Below are 24,394 nucleotides of genomic sequence, written 5' to 3' on the forward strand. Positions count from 1 at the left end.
TCTCTCACGCAGCCGCTCTCTTTCTCACCCCGTCCTTCTCTTTCATTTCTCTTCAATAGCTTTGCAAGGAGATCCATGCGAGTGCATATCGAGTGTGCATGACATGTGCGACATGTGCATGTCGACAACGTGTCTGAGTTCCTTACTGCAAAATACTGCTCAATATTCTAACAAGAGCAGAGCTTACTACACAGGGCAAAACATCAGGGACCAATGTCTTTCTCGTGACTCTGAGTTTCGTGATTAAATAAAAAAAACCACTCATGGCCTCTGTTGCTCTGCCTTGTGTTAGTGCATATCGAGTGTACGTGACATTGTCAACAGTATTCCACACTCCTCGATCTATGCTCCAGGGTCACCATCACCTATCGGCCTGTGTGAAGGCGACGTTGAGGAAGTGAAGGAGGCACTGAAGCAGAAACGCTCCATTCCAAGCATGAAGATCTTCCTCATTCCACAAGTAAGCTCTGTGCAAGCTGCTGCCTAATTTGCCGTTGTCTGGTTCTCGTGTGCTCTGTACTGCTCTTTTGTCTGGTTCCATTGTGTTCTATGCTGCTTGTGTACTGGTCACTATGCAGGCATTTGCGCAAACATGCCTGGACGAGGTCTGGGAAGACTTCAAGCACGATCAAGTCTGCCATTTTGAGAAGTGAGTGTCAATTCAGCATGGCTACATATGCTGCGTGTCACAAGGGACTCGTCCTCTGTGTTGTGTTTGGAGTGCGACCGTGGTTGCTATAGTGACTACTGTATTTCCCGGATTATAAGTCGCACTCGATTATAAGTCGCACCCCCATTTTCAGGTTTGAGCCGAATTGATTTGATATACTGACGTCGATAGTAAGTCATGTTTGATTGTAAATCGCACCCACTTTTTTCCCTTGGATTTTACTATCATAATTTTTAGTGTACAAAGGTGCGACTAATATTCGGGGAAATACGATACCCACTTACCGTCATAAGCCGATGCACCAACAGCCTATTTCAGCAACACCGGGTAGAGCCATTCATCGGTCATGGCACACTAATACCTCTCCAGAAGCCCGGAAAGCCGGTGGGTGCTTTAACCAGTCTGCGACCGATCATCCTCCTGACAACTCTACGCAAAGTCATGTCGCTGGTAGTCCTCAAGCGCATCTCGCCAGCCGTAAACGATTTCCTATCACTGAACCAAAGTGGTTTTCGTGCAGGAAGGTCAACAGCTGATGTGGTCTGGTGCCATCGGTGGTTAGCAGCTACGACCCAGCGGTACCACTGGTCATTCAGCATACTGGGCATCGACATGTCACGTGCCTTTGACACGATCAGGCGAGGACAGTTGATGGACGTGGTTCAGCGATTCTTGGAAGAAGACGAGGTACGCTTGATCCGTTACCTGATCTCAGATACGAATTTGGCAGTCAGACTGGGCACGGAAACATCAAGCTCTTTCTCCACTAACATTGGTACCCCGCAAGGCGACTCCTTGTCGCCAATTCTATTCGTGATCTACCTGGAAGCTGCCCTGCAGGATGTGCGACAGCGAATGGCTGCGCCTGTGGCCCGGCATCTTCCGTACGATGTGGAGTACGCCGATGATGTGGACTTCATCAGTATCTCTAGTGATTGGCTTCGGATGTTAGAGCCACAAGTTGCCACCATCTTGGGTACATGGTCCCTTACCGTCAACCAGACCAAGACAGAATTCACAGCCATCCAGCGAGAGGCCGATCGTGCTGATGAGCCATGGCGTATGGTCAAGAAACTCGGCTCTCTCCTTGGTGATGCAGAGGATGTCACCCGCAGAAAGCAGCTTGCGGCGATAGCGTTTAAGTCCCTCTGCCAGTTATGGAAGAGAAGAGACCAAGTGAGTCTGGAGGTGCGCGTCCGGCTGTATAACTGCTTCGTGTTACCTGTCTTGCTTTACAACTGCTCCACATGGGGCATCACTCGACAGACAATTGAAGCGCTGGAATCGTATCATCGGCGGCAACTTCGGCATATCTTGGGTATCAGGTGGCCCAACCGACTGTCGAACGATTTGGTTTACGAGCGCTGCAGTGCTGCTCCACTTGGCAACATTCTGGTGAATGCAAGATGGCGGTTGTTTGGCCACATCCTGCGATCAGATGAGCACACACTGGCTAGGGAGGCCATGAGTGGATTCTTTGGCTGCTCCGTGCCGGGATACCGTGGGCGGCCGCGGATCACGCTACCGGTCCTGCTGAATCAAGACGCGGAGCGAGTCGGCTGCCGTCTGAGGACTCCAAGGGACTTGCAGCTGATGGCTCAGCGAGCACTGGATCGCCGTGAATGGACATATCTGTGCAACGCAGTTACAGATGCGTACAAGGCAGAGTACTGGTGAAGGAAGTTGGCACTGCAATGGTTTGAGCTACATTCTTTGTTGTTGGTACTCTGATTATCCGTATTATCCGTATTCACATGGCCTTTGCCATTCATTCAGTATATTAATGTCATCAATAATGATATTCTTGTTTGTATTAGTTTATGTGACACCATTTTCTATTTTTCTTTGCCTGCCTGCCTGCTGGCGGCCTTTTTTTCGCATGGTTCGGTGCAAGCGAATTTGGGCGAGCCCATTGACGCGGGAGCACAAATAATAATAATAATACTTACCGTATATTCTCTATTATAAGCACAGGTCTCCATTACTAGCACAGTCTCTAATACTAGCACACTGTGAGCACCTTTCGAAACATTATAAGCACAGTCTCTATTATTAGCACGGTCTTGGTGGAAATCAATGCTGCATGCATGATATCCAGCATGTATTTCTTCTTCCTCTCTATGGATGTATTGGTTGAAAAAATATAAGCACGGTAGGAGTGAAAGTTGGCATTGAGATCCCGAGTTCGAGTACTCTGATTTTCTCCGATCGAATATTCGAGTATTCGAGTATTCTTCATCTCCTAAAAATTGCACACCGAGGGCCTTAAAATCACATGATACAACCCTGATTGAACCGAGTGGCGGTCATTTTTCTCTGGTGTATTGATTGGTGGGTCATTTAGGCTCTCTCTACTCGTGAACAAATGTTCACCACACCGTCTGTACATCAATATCTGCCGACTGCTGCTCTGAAACTGCAGATTTCCGTGGTAAATGCATGTACCATGTATGAACGAGTACTGTGATTTATTCCGAGTACGATTATTCCTGAAAAACCGAGCGAGTACTCGAGGATTCGGTATAATTGTTTCACCCCTAGAGCACGGTCTCCAATATAAGCGCGGTCTCCAATACAAGCACGGGGTTGAGGGGTGTGGAAAAAATATAAGCACGGCGCTTATAATAGAGAATATACGGTACCTTCCTGTGCTTGTCGACAAGTGGAGATCTGTTCTGGCTCCTTTGTGCTTTCCAGCATGATGTACCGCTGGGTTTGCCAGATTATGAAGTGCGCCAGGGAAAAAAAAATCATGTGTGTACGTGCACTTGTGCATATATGTTTATGCATGTGTGTGCATATGCACTTCAATGTGCCTGTGTGTTCCTCTGTGTGTGTGTGTGCGTGCGTGCGTGCGTGCGTGCGTGTGTGTGTTGCAAGTGCAGCATGGTTCTTCCGCTGGTCTTGCATCATTTCCCTCTCAATCCCAAAAGGTAAGACAGTGTTTATTACCAACTGCTGGTCTTTTTGGCGGGCGTACGTGTGTGTGTGTGTGTGTGTGTGTGTGTGTGTGTGTGTGTGTGTGTGTGTGTGTGTGTGTGTGTGTGTGTGTATGTGTATGTGTCCCAAATGGTGCAGTGGTATGTGCAGTCGATTTCCAATCGAGAGGTTGCGGGTTCAATTCCCGACGATTATGGTCGCACACGTCTTTCTTCTCTTTCTCGGACTCTTCCTGACTTTTCTTTCATTCTCCTGGGTGGTTACCAACAGCCAGTGTATGCCGGAGTATGTGGTGTGGTGTGTGTGTGTAGAAAAAAAATGGAAAATTGAAAAAGTAGGGATTCAATGGCCAGAAAAAGTCACTTCAAACAGCTGTGTGGTGGATACCAGGCTAAAAATAGTGGCGTCAAATTCATCAACCTTGCAAGCTGTTGAATGGTGTAATCCCAGCACAAGTTGCTATGTCTAACATAGCTGTTCGCTATCATCGCTTCCGCGATGGGCATGTCTGAGGTCTGAGGTGTGTGTGTATGTGTGTGTGTGTGGTGTGTGTATGTGCGTGTGTATGTGCGTGTGTATGTGTGTGTATGTGTGTGTATGTGTGTGTATGTGTGTGTATGTGTGTGTATGTGTGTGTATGTGTGTGTATGTGTGTGTATGTGTGTGTATGTGTGTGTGCAGTTTGTATGTTTTAAAGCGCACCTGGTATGCCCAAAAACGTGCAGTGTTCTTCGGCACATGCATCATGTGTTACATTCCAAGTTTGTCTACATGTCGTGTTTTTGCAGCGCAAAACCGCCAAGACGTGTTGCAAGAGGTTTCCAGAGGGCGGCTGCCAAGGCGGATAGGAACAGAGTGCCCGTGCGGAAACCCAAGGAGACGGCTCAGAAACCGGTCAAGAAGACGACCAGGCGGCTCACACTTGCCACCGTGGCGCGAGATGAAAAGTAAGTGCTGCCACCACATTCTCCTGGCGGCCATTGGCTGCTAAGGTGGAGCGAAGCTAATGATGCTAGGTCCGGCAGTGCTGTAAAACTGCGCATCCGTGTTACAACCAAGTTTGCGAGTAATTATGCTGTACTGGCCTAAAGAGAAAGCTTGTTCTTAGGTCACCTTTACATTGACCGTTTGCTGTGGAGCATGCAGTTGTAATCCGAGTTAGATTTTTTTACTTCAGAGTTAGATTATATTTACGTCACCAGATATACAGATATTCTGCCTTCTCGATTGATTCCACGGCCAGGCCCAGAGTCTTGCTATGTGCGTGTGACTACAGTCAGACCTCGCTTATCCGGTCCTCTTTTATCCGGATCGCTCGCCATCCGGAAGAAAAATTGCTGGTTACCGATTTTCAGCATGTGTCATGCATACTTACGGTATGTGTGTTTGATTGGCCGGTTTTCTCACCTATCCGGATATTTTGTGGAAAACGGATGTGTGCGGTTAAGTGATGTCTGACTGTAGTCACAGACATTGAACTTCATAGCGACTGCCGTTGCATGGATGGTGTATGGGTTTCCCACATTGGCCAGTTGTAAGGTGGGATAGATTGTGGCTAGCAATAACACATCACTCCGTGTGCCTCTTCTATATTCTTTTAAATGCTTGTGCTCAGATTGGCTGCCGAGTTCCACGACTACCTCCTGGACACGGGCAACGCACAGTGCTTAGACTATCTTCTCCTGGACCAGTTTCTGGTCGAGCTCATGGCCATTGACGGCGAGGCCAAACCGGAGAAGTTCCAAGCTGCCGCCAGCAACATACAAAGGTTGATAGTTTGTACAGTTCTGTTGCTATGGCGATGCTTGTCGTCATGTTTATTGCAGTGTACAGTAAAACCTGTGACTAAGGACCACCCGGCCCTTGGGGCCAGAGAAAGCGGTCTTTAGTGGCAGGTGATCCTTAGTTGGAGGTTTGCAAACCCACAACCATAATTGAATGTGGGACCGTCCGTGCCTGACGAAGTGGACTGTAGTACCAGGCTGGTCGCTAGTCACAGTGGTCTGTAGTAGCAGGCTGGTCGCTAGTCACGGTGGTCTGTAGTAGCAGGCTGGTCGCTAGTCACGGTGGTCTGTAGTAGCAGGCTGGTCGCTAGTCACAGTGGTCTGTAGTAGCAGGCTGGTCACTAGTCACAGTGGTCTGTAGTACCAGGCTGGTCACTAGTCACAGTGGTCTGTAGTAGCAGGCTGGTCGCTAGTCACAGTGGTCTGTAGTACCAGGCTGGTCACTAGTCACGGTGGTCTGTAGTAGCAGGCTGGTCACTAGTCACAGTGGTCTGTAGTAGCAGGCTGGTCACTAGTCACAGTGGTCTGTAGTACCAGGCTGGTCACTAGTCACAGTGGTCTGTGGTACCAGGCTGGTCACTAGTCACGGTGGTCTGTAGTAGCAGGCTGGTCACTAGTCACAGTGGTCTGTAGTAGCAGGCTGGTCACTAGTCACAGTGGTCTGTAGTAGCAGGCTGGTCACTAGTCACAGTGGTCTGTAGTACCAGGCTGGTCACTAGTCACAGTGGTCTGTAGTAGCAGGCTGGTCGCTAGTCACAGTGGTCTGTAGTAGCAGGCTGGTCACTAGTCACAGTGGTCTGTAGTAGCAGGCTGGTCGCTAGTCACAGTGGTCTGTAGTAGCAGGCTGGTCACTAGTCACGGTGGTCTGTAGTAGCAGGCTGGTCACTAGTCACAGTGGTCTGTGGTACCAGGCTGGTCACTAGTCACGGTGGTCTGTAGTAGCAGGCTGGTCACTAGTCACAGTGGTCTGTAGTACCAGGCTGGTCACTAGTCACGGTGATCTGTAGTAGCAGGCTGGTCACTAGTCACAGTGGTCTGTAGTAGCAGGCTGGTCACTAGTCACAGTGGTCTGTAGTAGCAGGCTGGTCACTAGTCACAGTGGTCTGTAGTAGCAGGCTGGTCACTAGTCACGGTGGTCTGTAGTAGCAGGCTGGTCACTAGTCACAGTGGTCTGTAGTAGCAGGCTGGTCACTATTCACAGTGGTCTGTAGTAGCAGGCTGGTCACTAGTCACAGTGGTCTGTAGTACCAGGCTGGTCACTAGTCACAGTGGTCTGTAGTAGCAGGCTGGTCGCTAGTCACAGTGGTCTGTAGTAGCAGGCTGGTCGCTAGTCACGGTGGTCTGTAGTAGCAGGCTGGTCACTAGTCACAGTGGTCTGTAGTAGCAGGCTGGTCACAAGTCACGGTGGTCTGTAGTAGCAGGCTGGTCGCTATTCTCGGTGGTCTGTAGTAGCAGGCTGGTCACTAGTCACGGTGGTCTGTAGTAGCAGGCTGGTCGCTAGTCACAGTGGTCTGTAGTACCAAGCTGGTCACTAGTCACGGTGGTCTGTAGTAGCAGGCTGGTCGCTAGTCACAGTGGTCTGTAGTAGCAGGCTGGTCACTAGTCACGGTGGTCTGTAGTAGCAGGCTGGTCGCTAGTCACGGTGGTCTGTAGTAGCAGGCTGGTCACTAGACACGGTGGTCTGTAGTAGCAGGCTGGTCGCTAGTCACGGTGGTCTGTAGTAGCAGGCTGGTCACTAGTCACAGTGGTCTGTAGTAGCAGGCTGGTCACTAGTCACAGTGGTCTGTAGTAGCAGGCTGGTCACTAGTCACAGTGGTCTGTAGTACCAGGCTGGTCACTAGTCACAGTGGTCTGTAGTAGCAGGCTGGTCACTAGTCACAGTGGTCTGTAGTAGCAGGCTGGTCACTAGTCACGGTGGTCTGTAGTAGCAGGCTGGTCACAAGTCACGGTGGTCTGTAGTAGCAGGCTGGCCACTAGTCACAGTGGTCTGTAGTAGCAGGCTGGTCACTAGTCACGGTGGTCTGTAGTAGCAGGCTGGTCACTAGTCACAGTGGTGTGTAGTAGCAGGCTGGTCACTAGTCACGGTGGTCTGTAGTAGCAGGCTGGTCACTAGCCACAGTGGTCTGTAATAGCAGGCTGGTCACTAGTCACGGTGGTCTGTAGTAGCAGGCTTGTCGCTAGTCACAGTGGTCTGTAGTAGCAGGCTGGTCACTAGTCACGGTGGTCTGTAGAAGCAGGCTGGTCACTAGTCACGGTGGTCTGTAGTAGCAGGCTGGTCACAAGTCACGGTGGTCTGTAGTAGCAGGCTGGTCACTAGTCACGGCGGTCTGTAGTAGCAGGCTGGTCGCCAGTCACGGTGGTCTGTAGTAGCAGGCTGGTCGCTAGTCACAGTGGTCTGTAGTAGTAGGCTGGTTACTAGTCACAGTGGTCTGTAGTAGCAGGCTGGTCCCTAGTCACAGTGGTCTGTAGTAGCAGGCTGGTTACTAGTCACAGTGGTCTGTAGTAGCAGGCTGGTCACTAGTCACGGTGGTCTGTAGTAGCAGGCTGGTCGCTAGTCACAGTGGTCTGTAGTAGCAGGCTGGTCGCTAGTCACAGTGGTCTGTAGTAGCAGGCTGGTCACTAGTCACGGTGGTCTGTTGTAGCAGGCTGGTCACAAGTCACGGTGGTCTGTAGTAGCAGGCTGGTCACTAGTCACGGTGGTCTGTAGTAGCAGGCTGGTCACTAGTCACGGTGGTCTGTAGTAGCAGGCTGGTCACTAGTCACAGTGGTCTGTAGTAGCAGGCTGGTCACTAGTCACAGTGGTCTGTAGTAGCAGGCTGGTCACTAGTCACGGTGGTCTGTAGTAGCAGGCTGGTCACTAGTCACGGTGGTCTGTAGTAGCAGGCTGGTCACTAGTCACGGTGGTCTGTAGTAGCAGGCTGGTCACTAGTCACGGTGGTCTGTAGTAGCAGGCTGGTCACTAGTCACGGTGGTCTGTAGTAGCAGGCTGGTCACTAGTCACGGTGGTCTGTAGTAGCAGGCTGGTCACTAGTCACGGTGGTCTGTAGTACCAGGCTGGTCACTAGTCACAGTGGTCTGTAGTACCAGGCTGGTCACTAGTCACAGTGGTCTGTAGTAGCAGGCTGGTCACTAGTCACGGTGGTCTGTAGTAGCAGGCTGGTCATTGTCACAGTGGTCTGTAGTAGCAGGCTGGTCACTAGTCACGGTGGTCTGTAGTACCAGGCTGGTCACTAGTCACAGTGGTCTGTAGTAGCAGGCTGGTCACTAGTCACGGTGGTCTGTAGTAGCAGGCTGGTCACTAGTCACGGTGGTCTGTAGTAGCAGGCTGGTCACTAGTCACGGTGGTCTGTAGTAGCAGGCTGGTCACTAGTCACGGTGGTCTGTAGTAGCAGGCTGGTCACTAGTCACGGTGGTCTGTAGTAGCAGGCTGGTCACTAGTCACGGTGGTCTGTAGTACCAGGCTGGTCACTAGTCACAGTGGTCTGTAGTACCAGGCTGGTCACTAGTCACGGTGGTCTGTAGTAGCAGGCTGGTCACTAGTCACGGTGGTCTGTAGTAGCAGGCTGGTCATTGTCACAGTGGTCTGTAGTAGCAGGCTGGTCACTAGTCACAGTGGTCTGTAGTAGCAGGCTGGTCACTAGTCACAGTGGTCTGTAGTAGCAGGCTGGTCACTAGTCACGGTGGTCTGTAGTAGCAGGCTGGTCATTGTCACAGTGGTCTGTAGTAGCAGGCTGGTCACTAGCCACAGTGGTCTGTAATAGCAGGCTGGTCACTAGTCACGGTGGTCTGTAGTAGCAGGCTGGTCGCTAGTCACAGTGGTCTGTAGTAGCAGGCTGGTCACAAGTCACGGTGGTCTGTAGTAGCAGGCTGGTCACTAGTCACGGCGGTCTGTAGTAGCAGGCTGGTCGCCAGTCACGGTGGTCTGTAGTAGCAGGCTGGTCGCTAGTCACAGTGGTCTGTAGTAGTAGGCTGGTTACTAGTCACAGTGGTCTGTAGTAGCAGGCTGGTCCCTAGTCACAGTGGTCTGTAGTAGCAGGCTGGTCACTAGTCACAGTGGTCTGTAGTAGCAGGCTGGTCACTAGTCACGGTGGTCTGTAGTAGCAGGCTGGTCGCTAGTCACAGTGGTCTGTAGTAGCAGGCTGGTCGCTAGTCACAGTGGTCTGTAGTAGCAGGCTGGTCACTAGTCACGGTGGTCTGTTGTAGCAGGCTGGTCACAAGTCACGGTGGTCTGTAGTAGCAGGCTGGTCACTAGTCACGGTGGTCTGTAGTAGCAGGCTGGTCACTAGTCACGGTGGTCTGTAGTAGCAGGCTGGTCACTAGTCACGGTGGTCTGTAGTAGCAGGCTGGTCACTAGTCACGGTGGTCTGTAGTAGCAGGCTGGTCACTAGTCACAGTGGTCTGTAGTACCAGGCTGGTCACTAGTCACAGTGGTCTGTAGTACCAGGCTGGTCACTAGTCACAGTGGTCTGTAGTAGCAGGCTGGTCACTAGTCACGGTGGTCTGTAGTAGCAGGCTGGTCATTGTCACAGTGGTCTGTAGTAGCAGGCTGGTCACTAGCCACAGTGGTCTGTAATAGCAGGCTGGTCACTAGTCACGGTGGTCTGTAGTAGCAGGCTGGTCGCTAGTCACAGTGGTCTGTAGTAGCAGGCTGGTAACTAGTCACGGTGGTCTGTAGTAGCAGGCTGGTCACTAGTCACGGTGATCTGTAGTAGCAGGCTGGTCACAAGTCACGGTGGTCTGTAGTAGCAGTCTGGTCACTAGTCACGGCGGTCTGTAGTAGCAGGCTGGTCACTAGTCACGGTGGTCTGTAGTAGCAGGCTGGTCGCTTGTCACAGTGGTCTGTAGTAGCAGGCTGGTTACTAGTCACAGTGGTCTGTAGTAGCAGGCTGGTCCCTAGTCACAGTGGTCTGTAGTAGCAGGCTGGTCACTAGTCACAGTGGTCTGTAGTAGCAGGCTGGTCACTAGTCACGGTGGTCTGTAGTACCAGGCTGGTCGCTAGTCACAGTGGTCTGTAGTAGCAGGCTGGTCACTAGTCACAGTGGTCTGTAGTAGCAGGCTGGTCACTAGTCACGGTGGTCTGTAGTAGCAGGCTGGTCGCTAGTCACAGTGGTCTGTAGTAGCAGGCTGGTCACTAGTCACGGTGGTCTGTTGTAGCAGGCTGGTCACAAGTCACGGTGGTCTGTAGTAGCAGGCTGGTCACTAGTCACGGTGGTCTGTAGTACCAGGCTGGTCGCTAGTCACAGTGGTCTGTAGTAGCAGGCTGGTCACTAGTCACGGTGGTCTGTAGTAGCAGGCTGGTGACTAGTCACGGTGGTCTGTAGTAGCAGGCTGGTCGCTAGTCACGGTGGTCTGTAGTACCAGGCTGGTCACTAGTCACGGTGGTCTGTAGTAGCAGGCTGGTCACTAGTCACGGTGGTCTGTAGTAGCAGGCTGGTAACTAGTCACGGTGGTCTGTAGTAGCAGGCTGGTCGCTAGTCACAGTGGTCTGTAGTAGCAGGCTGGTCACTAGTCACGGTGGTCTGTAGTAGCAGGATGGTCGCTAGTCACGGTGGTCTGTAGTAGCAGGCTGGTCACTAGTCACGGTGGTCTGTAGTAGCAGGCTGGGGTGGTCTGTAGTAGCAGGCTGGTCACTAGTCACGGTGGTCTGTAGTAGCAGGCTGGTCACTAGTCACAGTGGTCTGTAGTAGCAGGCTGGTCACTAGTCACAGTGGTCTGTAGTAGCAGGCTGGTCACTAGTCACGGTGGTCTGTAGTAGCAGGCTGGTCGCTAGTCACAGTGGTCTGTAGTAGCAGGCTGGTCGCTAGTCACAGTGGTCTGTAGTAGCAGGCTGGTCGCTAGTCACAGTGGTCTGTAGTACCAGGCTGGTCACTAGTCACGGTGGTGTAATACGCGACCGAGTGACAAGGCAAAACTGGTTCAGTCTCTCCGGCAAAACACAGGTAGTATTGTCAGGGAACAATATTGCACACACGGAACGACAAACGTAGGTGACACAGAATTACTTATAGAGTATATTGAAAGACTCGATAAGTGAAGGGAAGACGACAGAAACAACGGAGGCAAAGACTCTGCAACAACTGAGCTGGGCAACTGACACACGGATCTATATTATATGGTACGAGATTGCCAGTTACAGCTCCGAGCGCTAGCTAGCGAATGAAAGCAAGGGATCTGATGGTGTCAGCAATGCATAGTGCAATACATAGTAATACATAGTGATTTGTGTAGGGGGAAGTCCGTCTTCTACGCTACATAGTAATACATAGTGATTTGTGTAGGGGGAAGTCCGTCTACTACACTGCTCCCCCCTCAAATAATTTTCCGTCCTCGGAAAACAAACAAGAACATAATACAGAATTAACGTAGACCTAAACGAGGCTCAAGCAGCAAAAGACATCAGCAAGAAAAAGAAAATCATACACAAGCACACAATGGAAACAGAGTGGAGCAGAAAAGCAAGGCAAGTGCGAGTTTGGAACTCATTGTGGGAACACATAGTTGTTCCTGTAACGAACAGGAAGACCGGCGTTGCGGTGCAGATGGGCACGCGGACCAGGTGCTGGTGGCGCTGGCTGCAGCAAGACCGGCGGCGGAGGAGGAACAGGTTGGGGTGGGGCATCATCAGCATCAGGCCAGGAGAATAGCGGAACAGGCGGCGGACATGGAGAAGTAGGAGCCAGTGGCGCTTCAGACAGCGGGACATCTGGGCCGGACTGAGAGACTGACGACTTGGCGTTTGAGCGGGCGTGTAGCTTGAGGCGGTTGAAATGTACACGCTTACTGGTGCTGGAGGGTTCGTTGATCAATTGAATGTCGTATGACGTTGGCGGCGACACATGGACAATCCGGTATGGTCCGGTCCACGGTGGCTGGAGTTTGCGACGCATTCCAGGTTCAAGGAGCCACACACTATCACCGACTTGGAATGCAGTGCCACGTTGACGAAGGTCGTAGTGGTCCTTCTGGCTGTGGTGCGCAGCATTATCATTACGACGGGCAGTATCGAAGCTATGGTGGAGGGACTTGGACAGTTGTGTTACATATTCGGCGGGCGACACAAACTCTGTCGGGGGTGACCCATAGACAAGGTCGATAGGCAGACGGAGTTGGCGACCAAACATAAGCTGAGCTGGGGTGAATTGGGTAGAAGAATGCTTGGCTGTACGGTATGCAAGCAGGACGGTTGAAACATACTGATCCCAGAAGGTGGGCAGATCCGCTACATACACTCGCAACGTTGAAACTATGGTGCGGTTGAGGCGTTCCACGAGCCCATCGCCCTGGGGATGATACGCGGTGGTCCGAGTCTTTCGGATATTCATGAGGCGACACAGTTCACTGAAGAGTTCAGACTCAAATTGTGTGCCCTGATCGGTGTGGAGTTGTTCTGGGGCACCAAACCGACAGATCCAGTTCCGAAAGAACACATCCGCAACGGCAGCAGCAGTCATAGTGGGTAGAGGGTACGCTTCAGGCCAACGTGAGAAGTAGTCACTACATACCAGTAGGTAACGGTTGCCATGGCGACTGGTAGGCAGCGGTCCAACGAGATCCATGGCTACGATCTCGTTAGGGAAGCCAGCTCGCATGGACTGCAATGGTGCTCGGCCAGTCGTAGCGCTCTTACGGGACATGCACTCTTGGCAATTAGCTACAAATGTGCGCAAATCAGCTGACATACCTGGCCAGAAGAAACGGCATTTGGCCTTGTCAATGGTCTTTGTAGCACCGAGATGACCACCACTAACATCGGCGTGCACTGCAGCTAAGATATCAGCTTGGAAAGAGAACGGAACAGCTAATTGCAAAACAGAATCAGCCGATGGGTCAGTGCGATACAAAACACCATCACGTAGGGAAAGCAAATGAATTTCAGAAGCATAGCGGCGAACAGCACGGCTAGAGGCAGTTAATGTGTGTGCAGGGGGAGAATTAAACACATCATGACTAGAATCATGCCAGCCTAACACAATGGACACATCAGGATCCTCTTTTTGCGCAGCAAGCAGCTCAGCAGCAGTAAAGCGCGGCAGCCAGGAGTCAGGTGCAGGTTTCGGTACAGTGGGTACCGGATCACAAGCAGGAGCAGGAGCTGCTGGTGCGGCTGGTGACGACTGGTCAGGCAGTGACTGACGGGTAGTGGCGGCAACAGACTCAGGAGGACGGCGAGACAGAGCATCGGCATTGCAATGTTGACGGCCAGGGCGATGAATAACCGTGAACTCGAGTTCAGCAAGTTGTTCTAACCAACGGGCACGACGACCGCGTGGTTCCTTGAGCGAATGGAGCCATTTGAGAGCAGCATGATCAGGGCGCACAACAAATGCTCGACCAACGAGGTAGTAGCGGAACACATCAGCGAAGTGAACAAATGCAAGGAGTTCCTTCTCTGTAGTGGAGTAGTTACGTTGGGCGGTGTTGAGAATAGCACTACCGTAGGAAATCACACACTCATGGCCATCTTGTACCTGAGAGAGCACACCGCCCATACCAAAATCACTGGCATCAACATCAAGGATGAAGGGAGCGGCGGCAGACGTGTAGTCAGGCTGAGCAAGCACAGGCGCAGATGAGAGGCGTTTTTTTAGTACACAGAAAGCAGCCTGACAAGCAGGACCCCAGGAAAACTTCGCATTTTTCTTAGTGAGTGCGGCCAGTGGGGCGGCAGCTTGCGCGAAGTGCGGAACAAATTTCCGGTAATACCCAGCGAGGCCGAGAAAACCACGCACTTCACGAACGGATGTCGGCGTACGCCAGTGAACAATATCGTGAACCTTCGAAGCTGAGGTGTGAAGGCCATCGGCACTGATGTCCACACCAAGGAACTTAGTGCGGGGCTGCAGGAAAGCGCATTTCTCAAGCCGAAGCTTGAGATTGTACCGACGAAGACACGTGAAAACGGACCGGAGGCCATCCAAGCCAAGACTAACAGTGGCTGACCCAAGGCCAATGTCATCAAAAAACACACGGCAGACGGGATCAGGACTGGTAAGGAGATGATTTAGGATCGTTTGCATCAAGCGCTGAAATGTGGCAGGCCCATTGCAGCAACCCATAGGAAGAACCGTGAACTCGTACAACCCAAGGGGCGTCACGAAGGCTGTTTTAGCTTGGTCTTGAGGGTGGATTGCGATTTGCCAGTAGCCACTAGCAAGGTCAAGTGTCGAGAATACCTTAGAGCCAGAGAACGCGTCTAGGGTATCGTCGACCCGAGGAAGAGGATAAGCATCAGCTGTGGTGATCTTGTTGAGCCGGCGATAGTCAACACAGAGACGCAGAGAGCCATCTTTCTTAGGCACGAGGACAACAGGCGAAGCCCACGGGCTCGCAGAGGGAGTAATGACACCTTTCTGCAGAAGGTCATTGATAATATTCTGGAGCTGCTCACGATGACGGAATGGAACACGGTAAGGTTGTTGTTTAATAGGCGAATGATCACCTGTGTCTATCTTATGTGGCGCAAGATCACAGTACCCATGGTCGTCGGGATGAAGAGCAAATACATCGTGGTACTGCAGGAGAAGGTCACGCAAGGTAGAACGGTCCGTTGGTGACAGGTGACAACAATTCTTTTCGATATGCGCATCAATCTTCTCTACTGGTACAGGCGGCGGCGGCATGAACGGCGAATCATCAACAGCAGCACAAGTGTCAGCACACTCAGGGACAGGTTCACATACAGCAACATGAGTATTTGCATGCAAGGTAATCTGGGTGGTACCACGGTTAACCACATTGATAACCAAGTTATCCGGGGACGTGACAGACGTTCCGACATCCAATGTCGGGTATTTCTCTGAGAACGAATCAAGTGGCTCGATTAGATACGAAGTATCAGCAGCAGGAGAGCCAGCAGCACATACCGACGGGGCAACCGGAAGAATAACTTCATGACAGGGCGGAACCGAAACAGACTGTGTGATGCACACACGGAACGAGGAAGCAACACGAGACACCAGAGATTCAACAGCATTGGCAGCAGCAGCAGGCTGAGCAGCAGCAGCAGCAAGCACGGAGGCAGGGACGGCGGCAGGTACGGAGGCAGCGACGGCAGCAGGAACAGTCGGAGCACTCAGGTCGGGCACGACAGTCGTAACATGGGCTGGTGTGGGCGCGGCAGCAACAGCAGCAGAAAGCGAACGCACACGTGGAAGGGGTACAAGCGGCAATTTAACATCATCCAGGACCAACTGAGCCCGGGAGAAATCAAGCAGGACATTGTGCTGCTGGAGGAAGTCAGCACCGAGGATTACATCAGACGTGATATCAGCAGCAACGATAAAACTCTGAACAGCTACGAACGAGGGTGTACAAACAGAGAGGGACACGGTACCCGTAGTGGAGAGGGGACGGCCCGTCACACCAGACACAACAGGAGCAGCAGACACAGGGACAGAGGAGGTCGTGCACAGACTACGCCACAATGCAGTAGACACAAGTGAAACACTAGAACCAGTGTCAACAAGAGCATGGCATTCCGTATCTTGGAGACTAACCGCAACATAGACAGACGGAGAAACTGCAGAAGACGACTGAACATGGGTAACAGGACACACAGTCACAGGTGCAGACGTAGGGCAACGCACATCAACAGTACAATAACAGGGACGACATTCACAACCAGTACAAGTCGGCACAGTCGAGCTAGGAACACGAGTATCGAAGACTGGAGCTTGCCGAGCAGCACCAGTCAATAGCGGTTTCCCGACGGACGACCCCCACGCGTCGAGTGGGGACAATCACGACGGAAGTGGGACGGATCGCGACAATTGAAGCACCCGCGATCCCGCGCGCCATCGTAAAGTCCGCGGCCTGTGCCGTTGTACGGAGGCGGGTTACGATTCGAGCTGCCAGGAAATCGAGTTGGGCCCGACATGGGCGCGCTTCGAGGGAAGACGCTGTGACCACGGCCGCGTGGAGCTCGAGTGTCGTCACTATACGCCCGTGGCGACGGAGCGGAGGTTGCGGAGAAGACCTGTAGATCAGCTAGCTGGTCCGAAATTTTGCTCAACAACGATAGTACGAGCGGGTCGGTGGAGCTCGAAGTCGAACTCGGAGCTACGTGGGCCACGGTGGCACTGGACGTAGGAGTCGGATCCGCGAGTGGACCTGCGGAGTGTGCCTGAGGCATAGAGGCGGTCAGGGCAGCGCAGGCTGGTGTAGGAACCGGAAGACTGCGGCGATTCTCGACCTCTAAGATCGCTGCAACTTCGTACGCCCGTCGAACGGCGGCATCGAGGGCTGCAGGGCTGGATGTCCTGATGTGCAAGCGCAGGTCACTATTGACCTGGCCGTCAATAAATTGATTGAGCGTCAGGCGATCTAACAGCGGACCCTGTTGACCTGGAAAGGCGCGTGCCGCAAGGCGCTGAAGAGCTGCGGCGAACTCGGCCTGGGACTCAGTGGATCGTTTCAGGCGAGCTCGAAACTCGGCCTCAAGGAGGCGACTTTGCTGTGGCGGTGCGAACCGTAGCCCTAATTCGGTGCACATTTCTACATACGTATACTGCGGGTGCGCCGCCAGAATGGTCTGGTAAGTTGTAAAAGCACTCTCCTTGAAACAACAAGGTAGAAACTGCAGCCTTTCCGCATCCCGGTACCCATTTACCACGCACGCTGCGTCGAACCTGGCGATGAAGCAGTGCCAATCGTCTTGGCTGGCACCTCCAAACGTCGGCGGTACAACGACCGGCCGAGCAAGTGGGGCCTGTCGAGGAGCCGGAACCTGACCCGGAGCCACAGCTGGTGCAGCGGGAGCAGCAGCGGCAGCGGCAGCAGCAGCTTGAGGATTCTGTGCCATTTTCGGTGTCTTGTATATAAGGATAACAAACAAACAAGTAGGCCTATAGGACTTCGCAAGCAACACGGGACGCGTTTGAGGACTAAGCCTACGCTATAGCAACAGTTCAAGTCCGGCGAGCAGTGCAAGAAAAACTGGCAACGAAGAGCTAGCTTACTTAGGGGACAAGACTACGAAGAGATCCAACAAAGTAAGCCTAGACAATACTAGCACTACAAAAATGTAAATATTAAAATCGGAAATTGGCACGGAACAAAGTTACTCAGCTTGAGTTGAGACGAGAACGGCAACGGCAACGTTCACTGCCCGGCGAAATAACGAGGCGTGGTCCGGAATACTGCGACTGACGAACGCAGAGCTAACACCGCTGCCACCAAATGTAATACGCGACCGAGTGACAAGGCAAAACTGGTTCAGTCTCTCCGGCAAAACACAGGTAGTATTGTCAGGGAACAATATTGCACACACGGAACGACAAACGTAGGTGACACAGAATTACTTATAGAGTATATTGAAAGACTCGATAAGTGAAGGGAAGACGACAGAAACAACGGAGGCAAAGACTCTGCAACAACTGAGCTGGGCAACTGACACACGGATCTATATATATGGTACGAGATTGCCAGTTACAGCTCCGAGCGCTAGCTAGCGAATGAAAGCAAGGGATCTGATGGTGTCAGCAATGCATAGTGCAATACATAGTAATACATAGTGATTTGTGTAGGGGGAAGTCCGTCTACTACGCTACATAGTAATACATAGTGATTTGTGTAGGGGGAAGTCCGTCTACTACAGGTGGTCTGTAGTACCAGGCTGGTCACTAGTCACGGTGGTCTGTAGTAGCAGGCTGGTCGCTAGTCACAGTGGTCTGTAGTACCAGGCTGGTCGCTAGTCACGGTGGTCTGTAGTAGCAGGCTGGTCGCTAGTCACAGTGGTCTGTAGTAGCAGGCTGGTCGCTAGTCACAGTGGTCTGTAGTACCAGGCTGGTCACTAGTCACGGTGTTCTGTAGTAGCAGGCTGGTCACTAGTCACGGTGGTCTGTAGTAGCAGGCTGGTCGCTAGTCACAGTGGTCTGTAGTACCAGGCTGGTCGCTAGTCACGGTGGTCTGTAGTAGCAGGCTGGTCACTAGTCACGGTGGTCTGTAGTAGCAGGCTGGTCACTAGTCACAGTGGTCTGTAGTAGCAGGCTGGTCACTAGTCACAGTGGTCTGTAGCACCAGGCTGGTCACTAGTCACAGTGGTCTGTAGTAGCAGGCTGGTCACTAGTCACGGTGGTCTGTAGTAGCAGGCTGGTCACTAGTCACGGTGGTCTGTAGTAGCAGGCTGGTCACTAGTCACGGTGGTCTGTAGTAGCAGGCTGGTCACTAGTCACAGTGGTCTGTAGTAGCAGGCTGGTCACTAGTCACAGTGGTCTGTAGCACCAGGCTGGTCACTAGTCACAGTGGTCTGTAGTAGCAGGCTGGTCACTAGTCACGGTGGTCTGTAGTAGCAGGCTGGTCACTAGTCACGGTGGTCTGTAGTAGCAGGCTGGTCACTAGTCACGGTGGTCTGTAGTAGCAGGCTGGTCACTAGTCACAGTGGTCTGTAGTAGCAGGCTGGTCACTAGTCACAGTGGTCTGTAGTAGCAGGCTGGTCACTAGTCACAGTGGTCTGTAGTAGCAGGCTGGTCACTAGTCACAGTGGTCTGTAGCAGCAGGCTGGTCACTAGTCACAGTGGTCTGTAGCAGCAGGCTGGTCACTAGTCACAGTGGTCTGTAGTAGCAGGCTGGTCACTAGTCACGGTGGTCTGTAGTAGCAGGCTGGTCACCAGTCACGGTGGTCTGTAGTAGCAGGCTGGTCACTAGTCACGGTGGTCTGTAGCAGCAGGCTGGTCACTAGTCAAGGTGGTCTGTAGTAGCAGGCTAGTCGCTAGTCCCAGTGGTCTGTAGTAGCAAGCTGGTCACTAGTCACAATGGTCTGTAGTACCAGGCTGGTCACTAGTCACAGTGGTCTGTAGTAGCAGGCTGGTCACTAGTCACGGTGGTCTGTAGTAGCAGGCTGGTCACTAGTCACGGTGGTCTGTAGTAGCAGGCTGGTCGCTAGTCACAGTGGTCTGTAGTAGCAGGCTGGTCACTAGTCACGGTGGTCTGTAGTAGCAGGCTGGTCACTAGTCACGGTGGTCTGTAGTAGCAGGCTGGTCGCTAGTCACGGTGGTCTGTAGTACCAGGCTGGTCACTAGTCACGGTGGTCTGTAGTAGCAGGCTGGTCGCTAGTCACAGTGGTCTGTAGTAGCAGGCTGGTCACTAGTCACGGTGGTCTGTAGTAGCAGGCTGGTCGCTAGTCACAGTGGTCTGTAGTAGCAGGCTGGTCACTAGTCACGGTGGTCTGTAGTAGCAGGCTGGTCACTAGTCACGGTGGTCTGTAGTAGCAGGCTGGTCACTAGTCACGGTGGTCTGTAGTAGCAGGCTGGTCACTAGTCACGGTGGTCTGTAGTAGCAGGCTGGTCACTAGTCACGGTGGTCTGTAGTAGCAGGCTGGTCACTAGTCACGGTGGTCTGTAGTAGCAGGCTGGTCACTAGTCACGGTGGTCTGTAGTAGCAGGCTGGTCACTAGTCACGGTGGTCTGTAGTAGCAGGCTGGTCACTAGTCACGGTGGTCTGTAGTAGCAGGCTGGTCACTAGTCACAGTGGTCTGTAGTAGCAGGCTGGTCACTAGCAGGCCCGGAGGAAGGAGTTCGGGAGTGGTCCGGCCAACCTTTGAGGGGGGTCCGGGGGACGTCCCCCGGGAGAAATATTTAAAATTTACGTGAAATAGAGCGAATTTGGGCATCTCTAAGGCTCCAGAAAATGCAGAAAATTATAGTAAAAGAACACAAACACAACTTTTTTTATCCATATCAGCAAGAGTACATAAACTCTTATGTACTCTTGATATCAGCCATACACTGATACAGTGCCTGTCACGGAGTCCTGAGTCATGAGCTACACGTACTTCGAAGCACATCACACGTCAGCAGTACAGTCGAGTCATGTACATGACCTCTGGATTTTTTTACACTGGTTTTGCACGAATCACATGGACCATCCAGCTGGGAAAGTGGTCCGGCCATGGCCGGACCAGCCTGACCGGTTCCGCCGGCCCTGACTAGTCACGGTGGTCTGTAGTAGCAGGCTGGTCGCTAGTCACAGTGGTCTGTAGTAGCAGGCTGGTCGCTAGTCACAGTGGTCTGTAGTAGCAGGCTGGTCGCTAGTCACAGTGGTCTGTAGTACCAGGCTGGTCACTAGTCACGGTGGTCTGTAGTACCAGGCTGGTCACTAGTCACGGTGGTCTGTAGTAGCAGGCTGGTCGCTAGTCACAGTGGTCTGTAGTAGCAGGCTGGTCACTAGTCACGGTGGTCTGTAGTAGCAGGCTGGTCGCCAGTCACAGTGGTCTGTAGTACCAGGCTGGTCGCTAGTCACGGTGGTCTGTAGTAGCAGGCTGGTCACTAGTCACGGTGGTCTGTAGTACCAGGCTGGTCACTAGTCACAGTGGTCTGTAGTAGCAGGCTGGTCACTAGTCACGGTGGTCTGTAGTAGCAGGCTGTTCACTAGTCACGGTGGTCTGTAGTAGCAGGCTGGTCACTAGTCACGGTGGTCTGTAGTAGCAGGCTGGTCACTAGTCACAGTGGTCTGTAGTACCAGGCTGGTCACTAGTCACAGTGGTCTGTAGTAGCAGGCTGGTCACTAGTCACAGTGGTCTGTAGCACCAGGCTGGTCACTAGTCACAGTGGTCTGTAGTAGCAGGCTGGTCACTAGTCACAGTGGTCTGTAGCAGCAGGCTGGTCACTAGTCACAGTGGTCTGTAGTAGCAGGCTGGTCACTAGTCACGGTGGTCTGTAGTAGCAGGCTGGTCACCAGTCACGGTGGTCTGTAGTAGCGGGCTGGTCACTAGTCACGGTGGTCTGTAGCAGCAGGCTGGTCAATAGTCAAGGTGGTCTGTAGTAGCAGGCTAGTCGCTAGTCCCAGTGGTCTGTAGTAGCAAGCTGGTCACTAGTCACAATGGTCTGTAGTACCAGGCTGGTAACTAGTCACAGTGGTCTGTAGTAGCAGGCCGGTCACTAGTCACAGTGGTCTGTAGTAGCAGGCTGGTCACTAGTCACAGTGGTCTGTAGTACCAGGCTGGTCACTAGTCACAGTGGTCTGTAGTAGCAGGCTGGTCACTAGTCACGGTGGTCTGTAGTAGCAGGCTGGTCGCTAGTCACAGTGGTCTGTAGTAGCAGGCTGGTCACTAGTCACAGTGGTCTGTAGTAGCAGGCTGGTCACTAGTCACGGTGGTCTGTAGTAGCAGGCTGGTCACTAGTCACGGTCGTCTGTAGTACCAGGCTGGTCACTAGTCACAGTGGTCTGTAGTAGCAGGCTGGTCACTAGTCACGGTGGTCTGTAGTAGCAGGCTGGTCGCTAGTCACAGTGGTCTGTAGTAGCAGGCTGGTCACTAGTCACAGTGGTCTGTAGTAGCAGGCTGGTCACTAGTCACGGTGGTCTGTAGTAGCAGGCTGGTCACTAGTCACGGTGGTCTGTAGTAGCAGGCTGGTCACTAGTCACAGTGGTCTGTAGTAGCAGGCTGGTCACTAGTCACGGTGGTCTGTAGTAGCAGGCTGGTCACTAGTCACGGTGGTCTGTAGTAGCAGGCTGGTCGCTAGTCACAGTGGTCTGTAGTAGCAGGCTGGTCACTAGTCACAGTGGTCTGTAGTAGCAGGCTGGTCACTAGTCACGGTGGTCTGTAGTAGCAGGCTGGTCGCTAGTCACAGTGGTCTGTAGTAGCAGGCTGGTCACTAGTCACAGTGGTCTGTAGTAGCAGGCTGGTCACTAGTCACGGTGGTCTGTAGTAGCAGGCTGGTCACTAGTCACGGTGGTCTGTAGTACCAGGCTGGTCACTAGTCACAGTGGTCTGTAGTAGCAGGCTGGTCACTAGTCACGGTGGTCTGTAGTAGCAGGCTGGTCGCTAGTCACAGTGGTCTGTAGTAGCAGGCTGGTCACTAGTCACAGTGGTCTGTAGTAGCAGGCTGGTCACTAGTCACGGGGGTCTGTAGTAGCAGGCTGGTCACTAGTCACGGTGGTCTGTAGTAGCAGGCTGGTCACTAGTCACAGTGGTCTGTAGTAGCAGGCTGGTCACTAGTCACGGTGGTCTGTAGTAGCAGGCTGGTCACTAGTCACGGTGGTCTGTAGTAGCAGGCTGGTCGCTAGTCACAGTGGTCTGTAGTAGCAGGCTGGTCACTAGTCACAGTGGTCTGTAGTAGCAGGCTGGTCACTAGTCACGGTGGTCTGTAGTAGCAGGCTGGTCGCTAGTCACAGTGGTCTGTAGTAGCAGGCTGGTCACTAGTCACAGTGGTCTGTAGTAGCAGGCTGGTCACTAGTCACGGTGGTCTGTAGTAGCAGGCTGGTCACTAGTCACGGTGGTCTGTAGTAGCAGGCTGGTCACTAGTCACAGTGGTCTGTAGTAGCAGGCTGGTCACAAGTCACGGTGGTCTGTAGTAGCAGGCTGGTCACTATTCACGGTGGTCTGTAGTAGCAGGCTTGTCACTAGTCACGGTGGTCTGTAGTAGCAGGCTGGTCGCTGGTCACAGTGGTCTGTAGTAGCAGGCTGGTCACTAGTCACAGTGGTCTGTAGTAGCAGGCTGGTCACTAGTCACGGTGGTCTGTAGTAGCAGGCTGGTCACTAGTCACGGTGGTCTGTAGTAGCAGGCTGGTCGCTAGTCACAGTGGTCTGTAGTACCAGGCTGGTCACTAGTCACAGTGGTCTGTAGTAGCAGGCTGGTCACTAGTCACAGTGGTCTGTAGTAGCAGGCTGGTCACTAGTCACAGTGGTCTGTAGTAGCAGGCTGGTCACTAGTCACAGTGGTCTGTAGTAGCAGGCTGGTCACTAGTCACAGTGGTCTGTAGTAGCAGGCTGGTCGCTAGTCACGGTGGTCTGTAGTAGCAGGCTGGTCACTAGTCACGGTGGTCTGTAGTAGCAGGCTGGTCACTAGTCACGGTGGTCTGTAGTAGCAGGCTGGTCACTAGTCACAGTGGTCTGTAGTAGCAGGCTGGTCACTAGTCACGGTGGTCTGTAGTAGCAGGCTGGTCACTAGTCACAGTGGTCTGTAGTAGCAGGCTGGTCACTAGTCACAGTGGTCTGTAGTAGCAGGCTGGTCACTAGTCACGGTGGTCTGTAGTAGCAGGCTGGTCACTAGTCACAGTGGTCTGTAGTAGCAGGCTGGTCACTAGTCACGGTGGTCTGTAGTAGCAGGCTGGTCACTAGTCACAGTGGTCTGTAGTAGCAGGCTGGTCACTAGTCACGGTGGTCTGTAGTAGCAGGCTGGTCACTAGTCACAGTGGTCTGTAGTAGCAGGCTGGTCACTAGTCATGGTGGTCTGTAGTAGCAGGCTGGTCACTAGTCACAGTGGTCTGTAGTAGCAGGCTGGTCACTAGTCACAGTGGTCTGTAGTAGCAGGCTGGTCACTAGTCACGGTGGTCTGTAGTAGCAGGCTGGTCACTAGTCACAGTGGTCTGTAGTAGCAGGCTGGTCACTAGTCACGGTGGTCTGTAGTAGCAGGCTGGTCACTAGTCACAGTGGTCTGTAGTAGCAGGCTGGTCACTAGTCACGGTGGTCTGTAGTAGCAGGCTGGTCACTAGTCACAGTGGTCTGTAGTAGCAGGCTGGTCACTAGTCACAGTGGTCTGTAGTAGCAGGCTGGTCACTAGTCACAGTGGTCTGTAGTAGCAGGCTGGTCACTAGTCACAGTGGTCTGTAGTAGCAGGCTGGTCACTAGTCACGGTGGTCTGTAGTAGCAGGCTGGTCACTAGTCACAGTGGTCTGTAGTAGCAGGCTGGTCACTAGTCACAGTGGTCTGTAGTAGCAGGCTGGTCACTAGTCACAGTGGTCTGTAGTAGCAGGCTGGTCACTAGTCACAGTGGTCTGTAGTAGCAGGCTGGTCACTAGTCACAGTGGTCTGTAGTAGCAGGCTGGTCACTAGTCACGGTGGTCTGTAGTAGCAGGCTGGTCACTAGTCACAGTGGTCTGTAGTAGCAGGCTGGTCGCTAGTCACAGTGGTCTGTAGTAGCAGGCTGGTCACTAGTCACGGTGGTCTGTAGTAGCAGGCTGGTCACTAGTCACAGTGGTCTGTAGTAGCAGGCTGGTCACTAGTCACGGTGGTCTGTAGTAGCAGGCTGGTCACTAGTCACGGTGGTCTGTAGTAGCAGGCTGG

At 52.7% G+C, this 24,394-nt stretch overlaps 1 protein-coding gene across 1 annotated transcript in view; it reads left to right on the top strand.

The window, feature by feature from the left end:
* Positions 1 to 24,394, top strand: part of LOC135819709 (uncharacterized) — a 49,400-nt gene that overhangs the window by 14,184 nt on the left and 10,822 nt on the right. The window contains exons 13-17 of the mRNA XM_065332964.1: positions 354 to 460; positions 579 to 649; positions 3,556 to 3,603; positions 4,399 to 4,557; positions 5,226 to 5,378. Of these exons, the coding sequence (XP_065189036.1) occupies positions 354 to 460; positions 579 to 649; positions 3,556 to 3,603; positions 4,399 to 4,557; positions 5,226 to 5,378 (538 nt within the window). The remainder of the gene's footprint in view (positions 1 to 353; positions 461 to 578; positions 650 to 3,555; positions 3,604 to 4,398; positions 4,558 to 5,225; positions 5,379 to 24,394) is intronic.

Source organism: Sycon ciliatum, chromosome 6 (assembly GCF_964019385.1).
Source record: "Sycon ciliatum chromosome 6, ocSycCili1.1, whole genome shotgun sequence".
In the NCBI taxonomy this organism is placed as follows: domain Eukaryota; kingdom Metazoa; phylum Porifera; class Calcarea; order Leucosolenida; family Sycettidae; genus Sycon; species Sycon ciliatum.